Source organism: Natrix helvetica, assembly GCF_964273705.1.
Source record: "Natrix helvetica genome assembly, chromosome: 6".
NCBI classification, from domain to species: Eukaryota; Metazoa; Chordata; class Lepidosauria; order Squamata; family Natricidae; genus Natrix; species Natrix helvetica.
This window is the reverse complement of record NC_138553.1, coordinates 3,006,901-3,026,617: the sequence shown is the minus strand read 5'-3', so window position 1 is coordinate 3,026,617 and position 19,717 is coordinate 3,006,901. Positions and strand designations below refer to the sequence as shown.

At 44.4% G+C, this 19,717-nt stretch overlaps 1 protein-coding gene across 5 annotated transcripts; it reads left to right on the top strand.

Moving 5' to 3' along the window:
* The first annotated feature begins 6,381 nt into the window (after window positions 1-6,381).
* On the top strand, window positions 6,382-19,453 carry ANKRD16 (ankyrin repeat domain 16). Of its 5 annotated transcripts, none has more exons than XM_081957622.1 (8): window positions 6,382-6,601; window positions 7,513-7,879; window positions 10,797-11,017; window positions 13,132-13,174; window positions 13,498-13,606; window positions 15,327-15,488; window positions 17,828-17,906; window positions 19,259-19,453. In XM_081957622.1, the coding sequence occupies exons 2-8, from the start codon at window positions 7,542-7,544 to the stop codon at window positions 19,426-19,428; spliced, it is 1,122 nt and encodes a 373-aa protein (XP_081813748.1). In that variant the 5' UTR covers window positions 6,382-6,601; window positions 7,513-7,541; the 3' UTR covers window positions 19,429-19,453. The 5 variants fall into 5 exon arrangements, with proteins under 5 accessions (XP_081813748.1, XP_081813749.1, XP_081813747.1 ...); XM_081957623.1 differs by having other exon boundaries at window positions 6,382-6,605; XM_081957621.1 differs by having other exon boundaries at window positions 6,382-6,515; window positions 19,259-19,452.
* The last annotated feature ends 264 nt before the right edge of the window (window positions 19,454-19,717 follow it).

The following is a 19,717-nucleotide window of genomic DNA, read 5'->3' as shown; positions in this document are numbered from 1 at the left end:
CTTTCTTGTTTTTCTTTGATGATGTTTCACTTCTCATCCAAGAAGCTTCCTCGGTTCTGACTTGGAGGATGGGGAATGGAAGGATTGATACTCCTTGCAGACAGCTGGTCATTTGTATCCTTTTAGAGGGTCGTTGAGACCACTTGGAGGTTTTGCTTTTGAAGACATTTCGCTTCTTATCCAAGAAGCTTCCTCAGTTCTGATTTGGAGGATGGTGAATGGAAGGATTGATACTCCTTGCAGACAGCTGGTCATTTGTATCCTTTTAGAGGGTTGTTGAGGCGACTTGGAGGTTTGTCTGAGTCCTCAGAGTCACCTGAGTGATGCAAATGGTTCCTGTAGTTTGCAATTTTTCTTCTGAAAATCCATCCACACCATTCATAAGGTCTTCATCCCAAATTGTGTAGCTAAAAGTCTGTAGAGATTCTCAGTCATCCATGGTTGTCCCAAAGGTGCTTTTTCAGGAAGCAGCTGGACATTTCGTGTTTTTTTCTTTTGAAGATGTTTCGCTTCTCATCCAAGAGAATGGATGGCCAAGTGGCCTCAATGACTCCCTAAAAGGATGCAAATGACCAGCTGTCTGCAAGGAGTATAAATAAGTGGTGAAATTCTTTTTTTTTTACGACCGGTTCTGTGGGCATGGCTTGATAGGCATGGCAGGGGAAGGATACTGCAAAATCCTCATTCCCTCCCCACTCCTGAGGGAAGGACACTGCAAAATCTCCATTCCCACCCCGCTCTGGGACCAGCCAGAGGTGGCATATGCTGGTTCTCCGAACTACTCAAAATGTCCACTACCGGTTCTCCAGAACCTGTTGGCTTTCACCCCTGGTATAAATCCTTCCATCCTCCACCATCCAGTCAGAGCCAAAGAAGCTTCTTGGATGAGAAGTGAAACATCTTCAAAAGAAAAAAAACAAAGAAATGTCCAGTTGCCTCCTGAAAAAGCACCTTTGGGACAACCACGGATGACTGAGAATCTCTACAGACTTTTAGCTAGACAATTTGGGAGGAAGACCCTATGAATGGTTGTGGGAGGAGGAGTGGATTTCCAGAGGGAAAATTGAAGACTACAGGAACCATTTGCACTACTCAGGTGACCCTGAGGACAGAGATAAATGTCCAAGTGGCCTCAATGACCCTCTAAAAGGAGGCAAATGACCAGCTGTCTGCACGGAGTATCAATCCTTCCATTCCCCACCCTCCAAGTCAGAACTGAGGAAGCTTCTTGGATGAGAAGCAAAACATCTTCAAAAGCAAAAAAAGCCCCAGAAAGTCCAGTTGCCTCTTGAAAAAAAGCACAAAAGGAATTAAGGAGAAACTTCCTAACAGTGACGCCAATTAGCCAGTGGAATAGCTTGCCTTCAGAAATCACGAGCATCCCTAGAGGTTTTTAAGAAGAATCTAGTCACCTGTCTGAAATGGTATTGAGCAGGAGACTGGACTAGAAGACCTCCAAGATCTCTTCCAGTTCTGTTCTATTTTAGGAATATTCTAGGTCAAGGGGGTCAAACTGGTGGCCTCCGGGCCAGTTGCATCAGGTGTGGGCCATGCCCACCCCAGCTCCGTGAAGGAGGGGGGGAATGTAATATGTCACATGACACCATGAGTTTGACATCCGTGTTCTAAGCAGTGACGTGCGGTGAGGTTTATGACTGGTGAGGCACTGACACAGTGCTGGGTTTCAAATATTTTTAGACTTGTGGACTTCAACTTCCAGAATTCCACAGCCAGGCATGCTCAGTTCCAATTTAAAGCGACAGCATTTGTTTTTCTCCTTTGCTCCTTCTTTCTTTTTCTTTTTCTTCTCCTTCCCCTCCTTCCTCCCTCTCTCCCTTCCTCCCCCTCTCTCAAACACACACACACACACACACAGAAGTTGGATTGGACTATCTCTCCTACCCCTTCCCTCTCTCACTCACTCTCAAACAAACACACACACACACAAAAGTTGGATTGGATATCTTTTCCAGTGGCTTGAAAGCAGCTCCTCTGCCATCCCCCCCCCCCCCATTCCCCTGCTGCCTTTCCCAAACACCTCCACCATTGCAAATGCAGCCTGCTGTCTGGGTGGGAAATGCCTGGAACACAATAAAGCTCACCCACCACCTCCTGCTGGCAGGCTGGGGTGAGAGGAGAGGCAGAGAAGCCGGAGGGGAGCCGAGCCGAGCCTTCCAAAAGAAAGAGGCTGGGGGGAAGTGTGTGTACTACAGCATGGCTCTTTGCCTGGCTTCCTGCCTCCTCCTGTGGTCTCCTCAGTGCTCGCTTGTGCTCTCCTTCCCCAAGTATAGTTTGATTGCAGGTGGAGCCATGTTGCCTTTTCAAACTTGTAATCAGTGAAGCTGGGGTAGATTTTTATATAGTTTTATCCAGCTGTGTGTGTGAGAGAGAGAAATTAATGGGGGCCTGGGGAGGAAGTCACTACACTTGGGGAGGGAGAGCACCAGTGAGGTTAAGCAGAGTTATCCACGGTGAGGCAGCAACTAGTTCAGCTTTTTCCTTTTACTTTTTTTTTTCATGATGAGAGTGGTGAGGCTGTGCCTCACTTGCCTCACCTAACTGCACGTCACTGGTTCTAAGTGTTGTTAGTAACACAGTTTTTAAGCAAATCTGGTTTCCCCATTGCTCCTCAGGTGGTCAGAAAATGGGATCACATTCTCTTAGGACAGGGGTGTCCAAACTTGGGAACTTTAAGACTTGTGGACTTCAACTCCCAGAATTCCCCAGCCAGCCATGCTGGCTGGGGAATTCTGGGAGTTGAAGTCCACAAGTCTTAAAGTTCCCAAGTTTGGACACCCCTGTCTTAGGACCATGCAACTGTCGTACAGTCGATTCCCAGGATTCTCCAGCCAACGTGCTTTAAGATATATGGACTTCAACTCCCAGAATTCCCCAGGTAGCATTTTCAGATGGGTGGACTTCAACTCCCAGAATCCCCCAGTCAGCATCTACATCACAAATCCCTCTTGAAGTTCCGTCTTGTCTCTCTGCTTCCTGGAGAAATTGTTCCAGAAAGAAAAGAAAAAAAAATTGGGCTCGTCCGGGATTTGAACCCGGGACCTCTCGCACCCTAAGCGAGAATCATACCCCTAGACCAACGAGCCAGCTGTTTCAGATGCCTCACAGATGTTCTCTTCAGACACTCTGCTAATTAGAGGCTCAAATTTCTTTCTTGGCACAGGGCAACTGGCAGAACCAGTGATCTCTCCTGTCCATGCGCTTGTTGCCTGCACATTTTTAAGGGAAGAAAAAAATCTTAACGCTTTACTCCGATTTGGACTGTCAACCAAGCACGTCATCCAGGAAAGGTTGTGCATGATGAGAGATTACATAAACTTTTAATTTTATTTATGTAAATAAATGAAGTTAAATTTGTTTCATTCCATAAACGTTCAAATGCAAAAGTTTACATTTTGCTGGAGATACTTGGGAAGAAGTACACTACCGCTTCCACAATTTATTAAATGTATCTGCCATTCAAGTCCGGTGACTCTGGGGGGTAGGGGATTATGGGAGATGGAGTCCTCCTAGCATGCATTCAGATGGTGGCCCTGCAGCTCCAAACATTTTTCAAAAAAACAAAAACAAAACAAACCTCAATCCAATTTATGGAGAAGAGAAAAAATATATATGGGTAGTTCTCATTTAGCAGAGACTGGCAACCTGATCATTAAATGAAGCAGTCGCTAAACGAAACCCAAGGAGTACCATGGCAATTTGGTGGTGGCCCCAAAGGGAGCAAGTGGGATTAAACATCAGCCTACTTAGCTCCCTGCATACTTCAAATTCAGCAGCCCTAACAATGCTTAAAATGGGATGCGGTGGCTCAGTGGCTGAGCTTGTCGATCGGAAAGGCCAGCAGTTCAGCGGTTTGAATCCCGAGCGCCGCGTAACGGAGTGAGCTCCTGTTACCTGTCCCAGCTTCTGCCAACCTAGCAGTTCGAAAACATATTAAAAAATGCAAGTAGAAAAATAGGGACCACCTTTGGTGGGAAGGGAACAGCATTCCGTGCGCCTTCGGCGTTGAGTCATGCCGGCCACATGACCACGGAGACGGCTTCAGACAGCGCTGGTTCTTCGGCTTTGAAACGGAGATGAGCACCGTCCCCTAGTGTCGGGAACACTAACATGCATGTGCGAGGGGAACCTTTACCCTTAACAATTCTTACTAGCCTACTTACTTGCACAGCAGAAAAGATTTATAAGTACGCCTGGTTTAGTGGTGATGGAGAATATGGGTGAAGGGTTTTTGGAAAGTATCAAGAGGAAATAGCTATCTTAACAGCAGAAGTAAATAATTAGAATAACAGAAAAGTTCCTAAAACTCCAAGGGTAACCATAACCATAGCATAACCACCCAGAAGAGGCTCCAGAGTAAGGATTTAAGCTGCAAAATAGCTGTTGTTCATCGTTTAATGATCCTGTAATCCCTTGCGGGGTGGAGTTGGGGCAGCTGAGTGCTTAGTGGCCGGATGCCTTTCCTGTCACCAATGCGGAGTTTTGTTCAGCAGGTATATTCTCATTGTCCCCAGAGAGAAATATCAGTCTCTACCTAGGATCGAACTCACAGCCACCTGATTGTGAGGTGAAAGCTCCACCTCTAGGCCACTGTACCACTCAAGCTGCAAAATAGCTGTGTTGGAAGAAAAATCCAGTCCGGTTCCAAGTTAAGAGAAGAAAAATGCTGGAAATAAAATGGAGACTGGCTACAAAGAAAGGAGGTCTTCATTTATTTGGTTTTCCAGAAATTTCAGTGACAGCAACATTTTTCTGGGGTGGCTGACAAAATAGCGGAGTGAGTGGATGGATTTTTATACAGTTCTGGTGTTTGGTGTTTGAGATTTTCCAGGGGGTTGTGCAAAGTAGTAATCCTTGTGTTTTTTGCTATTCCAGTGGTGGTGGGTTAATCCCATTATGTCCTGTCCTGTCCTTAGAATTTAGGTGGGGAGATGTGAATTCTTAATCCCATCAGGTCCAGCCTTCTGTGGGAGCTGTGAAACAATTTATGTCCAGGATGCGAGAGGTCTGTACATACTTTCACAGCCCTCTTTTTGACTCGTGCAGCGTAGAGGTCCTCAATGGAAGGCAGGTTGGTGGCCGTTGTTTTTTCTGCAGTTCTGATTCTCCTCTGAAGTCTGTCTCTGCCTTGTTGGGTTGCAGAACCAATACGCAATAAATCAAGCTAGGAAACAAAGAAAACAGTATAAATCGTAAAGATTCAAGCAACAAGATTATAGCCGTAAGTGGGAGGAGATAAATAATAGGAAGGATAAGAAGATTAATAGTAATAGTAATGCAGCCTTAGTGAATAGTTTGACAGTGTTGAGGGAATTATTTGTTAAGCAGAGTGATGGCATGGGGAAAAAACTGTCCTTGTGTCTAGTTGTTCTGGTGTGCATTGCCCTATAACGTCGTTTTGCGGGTAGGAGTTGAAACAATTTATGTCCAGGATGCGAAGGCTCTGTAAATATTTTCAGTCCTCTTTTTGACACATGCAGTGTGCAGGTCCTCAATGGAAGGCAGGTTGATAAGTTATTGTTTTTCTGCAGATCTAATTAGGGGGCATGCATAAGCGCACCAACGTTCCTTCTGTCTTTGTCCTATTTATATGTACTCTCTTATGTGTTTATGATTACGTTTTGCTTATTTATATCCATTTATTTGTGCCATTTTTTCATGTGTTCTAATACTGGTTTCCTTGTATTTGTTGACAAATAAATAAATAAATACAATTTTTTAAAAAATTATCCGTTGGAAGTCTTAACCACCCTCTCACTTTAGCAACTTTGGGCTCCATTGTGGTCGTAAGTCAAAGACTAGCTGCAAGGGCTTCAGCATCCGGAGGGCGCCAGGTTGACGAACGCTGGGCTGCAATTCAGCGCCCCCCCCTCCCTCCTCCCCCATTACCAAAGCAATTGAATTATTTTCCTCCAAAATCAGGATAGCAAATGATTCGGCCTGGATGACAATCCTTTCCAGCTCTACCCTCCAAAATCTCATTATTAATTAATTAATTAGTAATTAATTAATTAAAATTTTCATGTTTTTTAAAAAATTAAACCTGGTTATTTGGACTACTTGTTTGAGCTCAATCGAATTTGCAAGCAAGTCACCAGCCCCTCTTGCATGCGCAACTCAACTTGCCTCCCCCCCCTACGCCCTTTGGCCACGCGCAGCCTAGCCTGCTGACGACTCCGCCCGCGAAACCCGCCCTCTGAGCCGGGTGCTCCTCCGAGAGGTGTGTTTCCGTCGACCTATCGCAGAGCTCTCTCCCTATGGCTCCTCCTTCAAGCGGAAGAGTTGCCAGGTGCCGACCAATGAGACGGCGCGTATAGTTGATGACGTAAAGGAGAAACCATTATAAAGGTGCAGGAACCAGCCATAAATATGGAGTCCCTTCGAACAGTGACTTCCGGTTCTATACTGCGTGTTGCCATAATGCAGGTTATCCCAATTAAGATGTTCCCCAGCTAATTTCCAGATATTTTGGGCTAATGTACTTTTTATAAAGAAAGGTATCTGTCTGAACGTGAAAACTCTGGTGTTCTCTTCCCTTTTTGGATAAAAGAGGACGCACAAAGCTGAGTTGAATCTTGTGCAAGTGTGTGTGTATTTCTATTTCATATTTATATAAATATAGTTTATAAAAATATATTTTAAAATTTATTTGTTTTTTACAAATATTTTAAAAGTTATAAAAATGTCATTTATTTGTTTATATTATAAATATAAAATATATATTTACATATTCATATATTTTATATACATATTTCATACACACACATAAATTATATATTTTAAAATTTATTTTTTCAAATATTTTAAAAGTTATAAAAAGTTTGATATTTATGTTTACATATATGTATTATAAATATATAAATATATTTACATGTTCATACATTGTACATACATAATAGATATAAAAGATATTTATATATATATATGTAAATTAATTATATATATTTAAATTTATTTGTTTTTTGAAATATTTTAAGTTATAAAAATGTTTGATATTTATGTTTTTATATATGTATTGTAAATAGATAAAATATATATTTGCATATTCATAAATTTTATATACCTAATAGATATAAAATATATATATTTCATATATATATATATGTGTGTGTGTGTGTAAATTATATATCATACAAAATATATATATTTCATATTTACATAGTCATATATTTTACATATAAAATAGATATAAAAAGATACTTCCTATAGATGCAAATTATATATTGTACAAATATTCCATATTTACATATTCATATATTTTATAAATGCAATATATAGTGTAAAAAGATACATTGTGCATATATGCGTACATTATATATTGTATAATATTTCATTATATATTATATATTTTATATATAAAATATATTTTACGGTATAGGGTTTCCTGCCTAGGCAGGGGGTTGGACTAGAAGACCTCCAAGGTCCCTTCCAACTGTGCTATTGTATTATTGTATTATATCTCTAAACTGCCCATCTCCCTCAAACGGGCTTTAGGTCCTTCTCTCTGGAGCTCTGGACTGGTGATGGAGGAAAGAAAAATCGGCAATCTGTTTCCTCGGCTGATACGGGAAGGGATGTTTACTCTTCTCCAAGAAGAGATTGAAAAAATTCCTGACCTGGATAGAGACGTGAGACAGAAACACTGGGAGAAGTCGGGAGACACGCTTCTCCACTTCGCAGCCAGACACGGCCAGCTGGATATCTTGCATTACCTCATTGAGATCGTGGGAATGAACATTGAGCTGGTGAATCTGGACTATAAGCGTCCCCTCCATGAAGCTGCTTCCATGGGCCACCGGGATTGTCTCTTATACCTTCTGGAACGGAGAGCTGTAGTAGATTGCTTAAAAAAAGCAGACTGGTATGATGGATTGGCGCTGAAGGGGTTTTCTCAGATTGAATATGTTTTAGTCATTTAGTCAGGGGACTGGAGACTAAAACATATGAGGAACGGTTGCAGGAGAATTGGGTAGGTCTAGTTTAACGAAAAGAAGGACTAGGGGAGACATGATAGCAGTCTTCCAATATCTCAGGGGTTGCCACAAAGAAGAGGGAGTCAAGCTATTCTCCAAAGCATCTGAGGGCAGAACAAGAAGCAATGGGTGGAAACTAATCAAGGAGAGAAGCAACTTAGAACTGAGGAGAAATTTCCTGACAGTGAGAACAATTAACCAGTGGAACAACTTGCACCCAGAAGTTGTGAATGCCCCAACAATGGAAGTCTTTAAGAAGATGTTGGATAGCCATTTGTCTGAAACGGTATAGGGTTTCTGGCCTAGGCAGGGGGTTGGACTAGAAGACCTCCAAAGTCCCTTCCAACTCTGCTATTGTATTGTATGGAAGACCACCAGGAAATCACATGAGCCCTGCTGGCCTTTTCCTTGGTTCTAAGGGGTAGGATAGGGGGCTGGACCCATGCAATTGCCTATGTTAATTAGCAATAGCCCTTAGACTTATACACCGCTTCATAGTGCTTTTTCAGCCCTCCCTAAGCGGTTTACAGAGTCAGCCTCTTGCTCCCCAACAATCTGGGTCCTCATTTTACCGACCTCGGAAGGATGGAAGGCTGAGTCAACTTTGAGCCTGATGAGATTTGAACTGCTGAACTGCAGCTAGCTGATGTAGCCTTGCAGTATTGCACTCTAACCACTGCGGCCACCTTGCCTCTTCTGACCAATGGGTTCTATTTTTCTGTTTTTATATTTAGCTTTATATTATGAGGGTGAAGGTTTGTTCGCCAAGCTTTTTGAATGTTTCATTACCAGGCTAGGTAACATCTTCTGCGGAGTTTAGGGGATGTCAGTGTCCGTGTTCTTCTGTTCATAATGGCTTCAGGTGTGGGTGTTATAAATTATATTATAATTTATTTTAGCTGTCCAGAGTCATGAACTTGAGATAGGGGGCCATGTACAGCAAAATAATAAACAAAATAAAATCTTGGGTTTGTAGATGAAGTTGATGTAGATATTAATGCACAGGTTTGATATCTACTTAATATCTACTACATAAATCCTTGAGTTACGACTACAATTGGACCAGAATTTCTGTTGCTGGTGGTGGTTCAGTGAGTCACACCTGAATTTATCGCCTTTTGGGGGGCAGAGTTCAGAGGTGGGTTGCTTCCGGTTCGGCCTGGATCGGGCGAACTGGTAGTAGCAGCGGCCGTAGTAGGCTCTGCCCACCGGTCTGGATGCTTCTGCGCACAAACGAACCACTAGTAAAAAAATTGGAAACCACCACTGGCACAGTTGTTAAGCAAATCAGTGCAATTGTTACGGGAATCGCACGGTCACTTAAGCCAGGCTGGGGAATTCTGGGAGTTGAAGTCTACAAGTCTTAAAGTTGCCAAGTTTGGACACCCCTGACTTAAGCAAATCCAGCATGAAATTGCTTATTGCACCACTTAAGGAGGAATCAAAAGGGAAGACCAACCTTATCAGTTGAGGTTCCTCAACCTCTCAAAGAGATTTCTGGCTAGGGAGGCCAGAGATCATACAGAATACAAGCATTGGAAGAGACCTTTGAGGTCTTCTTGTCCAGGGGTCAGCAAACTGCAGCTCTAGAGCCGCATGTGGCTTTTTCCTCCCTCTGCTGCAGCTCTGTCACCGGTCGGCGCCACAATTTTGAGAGGGGCTTCCGGTGGAGGGCGGAGAGAAGCGCAGTGCGCCAAGAGAAGACTATGGCAAGGGGAGGGTTTTCCAGTTGTCTCCACAATTGATAGGGCTTTCGGTTATGACAGGTAGAGGGAAAAGGATGCCGCGCTAGGAGGAGACTCTATGGTGGGGGAGCTGAACTTCCGGTCAGCTCCAGAATTGAACAGGGGGCTTCCGGTTAGGACCTTTGGGCCTCCCGGTGTTTTCTGTGGGAAACCGGTCCCAATGGCTCTGAGTGTTTAAGTTTGCTCACCCCTGTTCTAGTCCAACCCCCTCCTTAAGCAAGAGACCTTATATCATTTTAGGCAAATAGTTCTTCTCTTTCTTCTTAAAAGCCTCCAGTGATGGAGTATCCACAACTTCTGGAGGCAAGTTGTTCCACTGGTTAATTCATCTCATCCTCAGGAAATTTCTTCTTCCAGGTTGCTTCTCTCCTTGATTGGTTTCCACCCATTGCTTCTCGTCCTGTCTTCTGGTACTTTGGAGAATAGGTGGACTTCCTCTTCTTTGGGGCATCCCCTGAGATATTGGAAGACTGCTATCATGTCACCCTTAGTTCTTCTTTTCATTAAACTAGACATACCCAGTTCCTGCAACCGTTCCTCATGTTTTAGTCTCCAGTCCCCTAATCATCTTTGCTGCTCTTCTCTGCACTCTTTCTAGAGTCTCAGCACCTTTTCTGCATCGTGGTGACCAAAACTGGATGCAAATATTCCAAGTGTGGCCTTACCAAGGCCTTATAAAGTGGCATTAACACTTCACATGGTGATCTTGATTCTCTCCCTCTGTTGATGCAGCCTAGAACTGTGTTAGCTTTTTTGGCAGCTGCTGCCCACGGCTGGCTCATATTTAAGGGATTGTCCACAAAGCCTTCAAAATCCCTCTCACAATTAACTACAATTGAGCAAAATTGTCACCTAGTTGGTACCCGTACAATTGTTTTTTTTCTTGCCTCAGTGTAAAACCTTCCTTTTTTTTCTACACTGAATTTCATTTTCTTAGATCGAGCCCGGTGTTCAAACCTCTGGAGATCCATCTGGGAGCTGTTCTTACGATACGTCTGGATGATCTCCCATGAAAAGGCTTGAGAAGATTGATTATTCTCCCTCTGCTCCATTTTTCTAGGACCCCTCTTATGATGGCTTGTACGAGGAGGAACCTGGAAATCATCAATGATCTTGTCCGGCACGGAGCCAACCTGCGGCTGAAGAACAAGGACGGCTGGAATTGCTTCCACATCGCCAGCCGCGAAGGCGATCCTCGGGTCGTCCAATACTTGCTGGATGCTTCTCCTGATGTTTGGGACACGGAAAGCCGGATCCGAAGGAGCCCTCTCCACACCGCAGGTTGCATCCGTGTGGACCCCTCTTAAGAGGGTTTGAGTTGCTTCATCAGCAGTCGGTGAATAAGTCGGCCTGGGAAATGGGTGCAATTGAAATTTCATGGTGGCCATACTGACAGGTTCAATCCGTCTGTCATGCCTGTAAGCCAACTTTTCTTTTTGGACTTCAGGCCTGCCACGCTTTCTACTGGGGGGAAATGGGAGGGGGGGATTGTACAGAGTGGGGTGATATGTAGCCACAATAACATTCTTCTCAGAAACTCAAGGTGGTCTTTGTCTCTGCACCTGGCTGGAGCTGGATGGGAGGAATCTGTCTTTTTGGCAGTGGGAGATTGGACTTGTGGGTGTGGGGGGGCAGGATCTTGAACTTTCAACTGGGTGGGGAAACCAGGGTGCTGTCTGGGGTCCTGAGCCCCTGCGTGACATCATCCCCTAGGACAGTGATGACTACCGTATTTTTCGGAGTAAAAGACACACCAAGATTTTGAAGAGGCAAATTTTAAAAAAAGGTTTTTGCACTCTGCAGACTTCTCAAAAACGGCGTTTTCATGAAAAGCTTTTTTAAAGTTTTTTTTTTGTTAAAAAAATGGCCGCGCAAAGCCTTTAGGAGGCTTGTAGAGTGCTCTTGGGGGCTGGAAGTGGGGACAAAATCGAGCAAAAACAACCCCTTTTTCACTCATTTCTGTCCTCCCCAGCCCCCAGGAGCTCTCTGAAAGCCTTCTAAAGGCTCTGCACGGCCATTTTGGTGAAGGGGTTTTGGGAGGCCAAAAATGCTGTATTCTGTTTATAAGACGCACCCAGATTTTCACCCTCTATTTTGAGGGGGAAAGGTGCGTCTTATATTCCAAAAAATACGGTAACTTTTTCGGCACTGAGTGCCAGAAAGGGAGTGCTTGCGCTTGTCTGGTCCGCAACCCGGAAGAGGAGCTGGCCAAGGGTCATGCGCGTACTGGGAAATGGATTTCTGGTTTCCGACGTGCACATACGCACCAGCCAGCTAGTCTTCATGGTTACTGGCAACATCAATGCGTGATGATCAGCTGATCAGCTCTTGCTGTTGCCGGCAGTGATGCACGCAAAAAAGCCAGCTGATCGTCGCGCATGCATATGCGCCAAAAACCCAAAAGAGGAACGGGCGCCGCCGTGCGTGCCAGGTGACTTGGCTCTGTATGCCGCTTCGGGCACGAGCACCATAGGTTCTCCATCATATCCCTAGGAGATGCAGTCGACAGGCAGTCGTCATCAACGTACGACCACAACTGAGCCCAAAATTTCTGCTGCTAAGCGAGACGGTTGTTAAGTGAGTTTTGCCCTATTTGATGACCTTCCTGTCCACCGTTGTTAAGTGAATCACTGCTGCTGTTAGATTGGCAACACGGTTGTTAAGCGAATCTGGCTTCCCCGTTGACTTTGCTTGCCCGAAGGTCGCAAAAGGAGATCGCGTGATCCCCCCCCCCCGGACACTGCGACCCTTATAAATATGAAATGGTGGCCAAGCATTTGAATTTTGATCACGTGACCTGCTACAATGGTCGCTAAGTGGGAAAACCGTTCAAAAGTCACTTTTTACAGTGCGTTTGCAACTTCAAACAATTACTAACTAAATGCATTATTTATGCAATCCCTGCATTATTTTATTTTAAGCCACCCAGAATCTTGTAAAAATGAGTACGGACAGCTGTAGAAATTGAGTAAATTAACCTCAACCAAGGAATCTTTCATTTAGTTAACAAGGATGATTTTAGCTAGTCAAAAGAAGGTGGCCACAGGTTCCCTTGGGGGGGTCTTCATTGCTGCCATCTTGACTTTTTTGACCATCGTGGGGAAGGCTGAGCCTAGAACCTAGCAGAGGAACTTCAGCTCAATCTTCCTCGCAGGGTTGTTGTGGTTTAAAACAGTTGCTGCCCTCAACATACACTCGCTTAAGTTTAAGGATCGAATTCGATGAACAAATAGGGAGAAAAATCTTTCTTTTGAAATTTAGTGCTTCCTGGAGATTTGGGAGGCTGGGAATGATGGAGGCTGGAGTGTCAGATATCTGGAAAGGACCCACCTGAGGGAAGCCGCTGCCAGTTTTCAAAACTAAGCCATCTTTTCACCTCTGTTCTTCTTTTGCAGCGATGCACGGACACCTGGAGGTGGTCAAAATTCTCCTTGAAAGGTGAGCTGAGTTTTGCTCCTCCTGGTGGACAGATAGTCCTCGACCTACGACCACAACGGAGCCCCAAATTTTTGCTCCCTTTTTTGCGAGCCTCGCTTGCCACAGTGACTAACAACTGAATCCCTGCAGTTGTTAAATTAGTAACACGGTTGTTAAGTGGATCTGGCTTCCTCATTGACTTTGCTCATCAGACGGTCGCAAAGGGGACACACAAACACACACACACCGGGAGGCTGATCATTTCTTTTCCCAGCTGGTTCTTGACTCTGCTTTGGGTTGGGTTGAATCGTGACTTTCACCATCTTTTCTGCATTTACTCCAAGGTGCCATTATGTGCCGGATAGTCGGGACCACTGCGGGGTCACCCCGTTCACAGACGCTATACAAAACGGCCACTTGGACATTGCCAGAGTGCTTCTAGAGAAACATCAGGTGTGTTTGTCTTCCACCCGTTCTGACAGGAGTTCCCTTTGAAAATCGAGTGTTATCCTTGGTAACCCAGGAGTACAGGTAGTTCTCAACTTACCCCAGTGCGTTTAGTGGCCGTTCGACGTTACGACAGCATTGAAAAAAGTGACTTAACTCCCTTAACTTAGGACCGTTGCAGCATCCGACTCATATTTACGACGGTTGCAGCATCTTTTTGTGACCTTCTGATGCACAAACTCCATGGCTGTCCCAAAGGGGCATTTTCCACAAGGCAACTGGACTTTGTTTTCCCTTGAAGACGTTTCACTTCTCATCCAAGAAGCTTCTTCGGTTCTGACTGAATGGTGGAGGATGGAAGGATTTCTTTTTTTAAAAAAAAGTCTTTCATTTTTAAACAGACATAGGCAAACCAAACATAAAACATAAAGCCATCTTCAATTACATACAGTGCGTCGATTGGTTACAAGGTTTTTGTGCATCCTTTCCATAGTCATCACTTACAATTTATATGAAATCACATATTATCAAATCAAATATATTTGTATACATTGTTATCATTGTACCTCATTTATTTGACTATTACTATTATTCCTTCATTTTAAATGAGATATTCCAGGTATTGAATTCATTGATATTATAACAATTCATTACACCATCTTAATTCTATCCAATAATAATGTATCTTTATGTTATTGTCTGTATCGTTCTATTATTCTTGTATTTATAACATTAACATCTTTCATTTCCATGTTTTTTTTATCTAGCCACTGATAGAATAAATCCCATATCTTATAAAATTCCTGTTCTCTAATTTCAAATGTCAGTTTACTCATTTCAGCACATTCCATTATTTTATGAATAACTTGAGGATGGAAGGATTTATATTCCTTGCAGTTGTCTGGTTGTTAGTACTCTCTCTGAGAGTCATTGAGGCCACTTGGAGGTTGGAGGGCACAGATAAACCCCCAAGTGGCCTTAGTGCCTCTCAGAATTGACTTCCCCATTCAGTCAGAACTGAAGAAGCTTGGATAAGAAGCGAAACATCTTCAAGGAAAAAGAAAGTCCAGTTGCCTTTTGAAAAAAGCACCTTTGGGACAACCATTGAGTTAAATATGAGCAACTTGCCAAGCATCTGAATTTTGATCACACAACCACGGGAATGCTGCAATGGTCGTAAGTTTGAAAAAGGATAGTTGAGTCCCTTTTTTCAGTTCCGTTGTAACGTTGAACCATCATTAAATGAATTGTTGTAAGTCGAGGACTACCTCTATTCCGTTCCAAGATTTCTGAAACATCCTGTCAGGTTTCCGGAAAGATGCCCTAATTAACTCAAGCCAAGTTTCAAAAGAAATCCAGTCATTTATTAGGAACAACATCTTGGCAAGGCCCGCGTGGAGTCAGATCTAACCTCAGTTAAATTGGGGCTGAATTTTACCCCCGTTTCTCCCCTCCCCTCAGTCTGTGTCATAAATCACCTTCACCAATGAGGTGTTGCAGCAAGTTGTAAAATTACCTGCCTCACAAACCTGCCGTGGTAGTCTGAGATCCGACTCTAGCCGAAGGTATACATGGAATTCTCTCCCCCACTTTTCTCCCACGGCAACTCGATAACACACATTGAAACGTTTTACAAGTTGACACATTCTTTTTGTGCTCCCCAGCCTTCGTTTGGGGTATATAACCCCAAATATTTGCGTTCTGCTTTCTGTCCCCCTTTCTGCAGGCCGATTACAAGATCAGAGATGCTCTTGGCAATCAGCCGTTGCACCGAGCTGCGATCACCGGACAGGACAATGGGCTTCGGTTCCTTGTGTCCGATCTTGGGGTTGAGGTTGACGAAGGGGCCACGAACCTCGGTCTCACTGCCCTGCATTACGCGGCAAAGGTACCTGTCCTTTTCATTGGGATTTGAGGTGTCTTCCTTTTATTTTATTTGTATCCTTCCTTTATTTTTTACAAATAATTCAAGGAGGCCAACATACCCAAGTCCTTATAAAGTGGTATTAACCCTTCACCTGATCTTGATTCTATTCTTTCATGCCCAAGGTGCAACTAGAACTCACTGTCTCCTGGTAATGGGCCCAAAGTCACCCAGCCAGATTTCATACCTAAAGCGGAACTAGAAGTCACCGGATCTCACCCTCTCCTGGTGATTGGCTTGAAGTCCCCCAATTTCATGCCTGAGGCGATACTAGAATTCACCGTCCCCTGGTGATGGGCTCAAACGTGCCCAGCCAGCTCTCATGCCTAAAGTGGGAGTAGAATTCAGAGTCTCCTTTTTTTTTCTAGCCTGTTGCCTTCACCACTAGACCAAAGCGACTCTCAATTATTGGTGCCTTAAGCCAAATAACATACAGATTCAACGTAATTGTATAAGAATTAAATATTTCGTCCAACTAGAGATTTGCAAAATATTGGACTTCTTTTGACTTTTAAAACACTTCTTACAAATGAGGAAGGAAGAGCGGGAATATCTGAATACATCACCATCTGGTCTGTGACCTTCTCGTGGCCTTTGCTTCCTCCTCCTCACATCCCATCCTCCCCAGCCGCTGCTTTGCTACTGCAATTACACCTGACCACTTCTGCTTTTCGGCTGAACAAATAGCAATAGCACTTAGATTTATATACCGCTTCACAGGGCTTCACCGCTGCCTCTAAGCGGTTTTACAGAGTCGGTATATTACCACCAACAATCTGGGTCCTCATTTTACCGACCTCGGAAGGATGGAAGGCTGAGTCAACCTTTAGCCGGTCAGATTCGAACTGCTAGCAGTGGGCAGAATTAGCCTGTCTCGCCACTGCACCACTATGACAAATACTGTCTTGATGGCACAGGTCCTTTCATTTGTATGATGGGCAGTCCAGGCAAAGGATTCTGGGAGTTGAAGTCCAGCCCCACACTGGAAAGAGTGCAGAGAACAGCAACAAAAAAGGGACTGGAGGCTAAAACATAGGAAGAACGGTTGCAGGAACTGGGTATGTCTAGTTTAATGAAGAGAAGGACTAGGGGAGACAGGATAGCAGTCTTCCAATATATCAGGGGTTGCCCCAAAGAAGAGGGAGTCAAACTATTCTCCGAGGCACCTGAAGGCAGGACAAGAAGCAATGGGTGGAAACTAATCAAGAAGAGAAGCAACCTAAAAATAAGGAGGTATTTCCTAACAGTGAGAACTATCAGTGGAACTACTTGCCTCCAGAAGTTGTGGGTGCTCACTGGAGCACTGGAGTTTTTAAAGAATAGATGGGACAAGCAATTGTCTGAAATGTTATAGGGTTTCCTGCCTGAGCAGGGGGTTGGACTAGAAGACCTCTAAAGTCCCTTGCAACTTTGTTATTCTATCTTTTGCTCCTGAGCTGAGGGTAGAGGAGAAATTCAATAGATGAATAATACATAAAGATTGAAAAACTATGGTGAGTGGATTAACCTGTTGGGCAAGCCCAGTGGATTGCATAAACCACAGTTCAAGGATACAATAATAATACAATACAATAGTAGAGTTGGAAGGGACCTTGGAGGTCTTCTAGTCCAACCCCCTGCCTAGGCAGGAAACCCTACACCGTTTCAGACAAATGGCTATCCAACATCTTCTTAAAGACTTCCAGTGTTGGGACTTTCACAACTTCTGGAGAAAACTTCTGTTCCACTGATTAATTGTTCTAACTGTCAGGAAGTTTCTCCTCAGTTCTATGTTGCTTCTCTCCTTGATTAGTTTCCACCCATTGCTTCTTGTTCTACCCTCAGGTGCTTTGGAGAATAGTTTGACTCCCTTTTCTTTGTGGCAACCCCTGAGATATTGGAAGACTGCTATCATGTCTCCCCTAGTCCTTCTTTCTCTTAAGCTAAACATATCCAGTTCCTGCAACCGTTCTTCCTATGTTTTAGCCTCCAGTCCCCAAATCCTCTTTGTTGCTCTTCTCTGCACTCTTTCCAGAGTCTCCACATCTTTTCTACATCGTGGCGACCAAAACTGGATGCCGTATTCCAAGGGTGGCCTTACCAAGGCCTTATAAAGTGGTATTAACCCTTCACTTGATCTTGATTCTATCCCTCTGTTGATGCAGCCTAGGACTGTGTTGGCTTTTTTGGCAGCTGCTGCACACGGCTGGCTCCTATTTAAATGGTCGTCCACTAGGACTCCAAGATCCCTTTCACAGTTACTACTACTGAGTAGTAAGTAAGGAGCTCAAACCTGGTCTGTGGGTTTTTGTTCTGTCATGCAGGAAGGGCACGAGGGGACAATCCGATGCCTGCTTTCCTTGGGGGCTTCTTTGAACGCGAAGGATAAGAAGCATCGAACTGGTAAGTCTGCCCACTGTATCCCCACAGCACCAATTCCTGCAACGTCAAGGATTGATCTGGTGATTGGCCCAAAGCCACCCAGCTGACTTTCATGCCTAAGGCAGGACTAGAACTCACCGTCTCCTGGTGATTGGTCCAAAGTCGCCTAGCCAGCTTTCATCGCTAAGTCAGGACTAGAACTTACCATCTTGTAATGATTGATGTAATGTCACCTAGCCAGCTTTTCTGCCCGAGGCAGGACTAGAACTCACTGTCTCCTGGTGATTGGTCCAAAGTCACCTAGCCAGTTTTTCTGGCTACGACTAGAACTCAACGTCTCCTGTTGATTGTTCCACTGTCATCTAGCCAGTGCCTAAGGTGGGACCAGAACTCACTGTCTCCTAGTGATTGGCCCAAAGCCATCCAGCAGTCTTTCCTATCTAAGGAGGCACTAGAACTCACCACTCCTGTTTTCCCGCCTGATGCCTTTCCCCACTACATCAAAATGGCTGAATTTGCCTCAGAAACCACATTGGGCCTTCAAGAGGAAAAGGAAATCTTCATACTATATTAATAAATATTATTCGATTGCTTCTTTGTATAAGGCAGTGAGAGATAAATACCCTTGATCCACATATTAAATATATGGCCCAGTGCGAGGCCCATGTTAAAACAACATAACTCACGTGTGGCCAGAATCTGAAAAAACGGCCTTTAATGCAGCATGATTTCTGACTAAAACGGTCCGACTGAGATCGCATAGGTGGGCCTGATTGGGGTCGATTGCAGGGGTAATAAAATGTTAGGTCATTTTATTTGGTTTTACATATTTATGTATCCAATGTTGTTGTATTTTGCCCTAGTCTCATTTTAAAGGATTTGCTTATTGGTAATACGGGATTGAACCTGTATGTTGACATGGCCTATAAAAGTGATGGCAAAGCTTTTTCTTACAGCGTGGCGCACACTCCAATCCTCCCCACCCACCTGTGCATGTGCGCATGCCACACACACAGACACACCTCCGTGCTTGCGCGCACAGCCCATCCCCAGGCTCTGGAGGCTTTCCTGAAGCCTGGGGAGGGCGAAAACGGTCTCCCCACAGACCTCCAGAAGGGCGAAAAATCAGCTGGCCAGCATTTCCATGCGCAACTGAGCTGACAGCTGATGTGCCAGCAAATATGGCTCCGTGTGCCACAGGTGTTGCCATCACAGTCCTATAACTAATCGATCAATCAATAGATATAAAAAAGGTATTAATGAAGATGAATTGTTGACTTGGATAACAGCTGGTAGGACCGAAATCGGATGGTGGCGTCCTGCCGTGGGGCGCACAAAACCTTTACCGTTGCCCTGCTCTCTCTGCCCCACAGCACTGCACATGGCTTCTGCAAGACAGCAAACACCGTGCGTGCGTTTCCTCCTGCAGGCAGGATTAAAGGATTCTGCAGACGATGCCCGGACGTACGCCAGGCAGCTGGCGAAGAAGACCGACCTTGTCCAACTCTTTGAGGAGAACCGACTTTGTGGGAGTGAGCATTAAAAAAAAACCCATACATCTTTCCAACTGTTTTCTGGTATGATTTGCGAGCAAAAGCTTTCCGGAGGCTCTTTCCCCAAATGGTGCAGTAGGGGGAGGAGTCCAGGGGTGAAATCCAGCAGGTTCTGACAGGTTTTGGAGAATCGGTAGCGGAAATTTTGAGTAGTTCGGAGAACTCGAAGCAGAAATTTTGAGTAGTTCAGAGAATCAGTAGTGGAAATTTTGAGTAGTTCGGAGAACCGGTAAATGCCACCTCTGGCTGCCCCAGAGTGGGGAGGGAATGGGGATTTTA

Bases quoted from the DNA above. Each gene is read 5' to 3' on its own strand.
- ANKRD16 (XM_081957622.1), top strand. From the start codon at position 7,542: ATGGAGGAAAGAAAAATCGGCAATCTGTTTCCTCGGCTGATACGGGAA. The intron at 13,175-13,497 runs GTGAGCTGAGTT...ATTTACTCCAAG, and splicing joins GTCAAAATTCTCCTTGAAAG to GTGCCATTATGTGCCGGATA. The intron at 13,607-15,326 runs GTGTGTTTGTCT...CCCTTTCTGCAG, and splicing joins TGCTTCTAGAGAAACATCAG to GCCGATTACAAGATCAGAGA.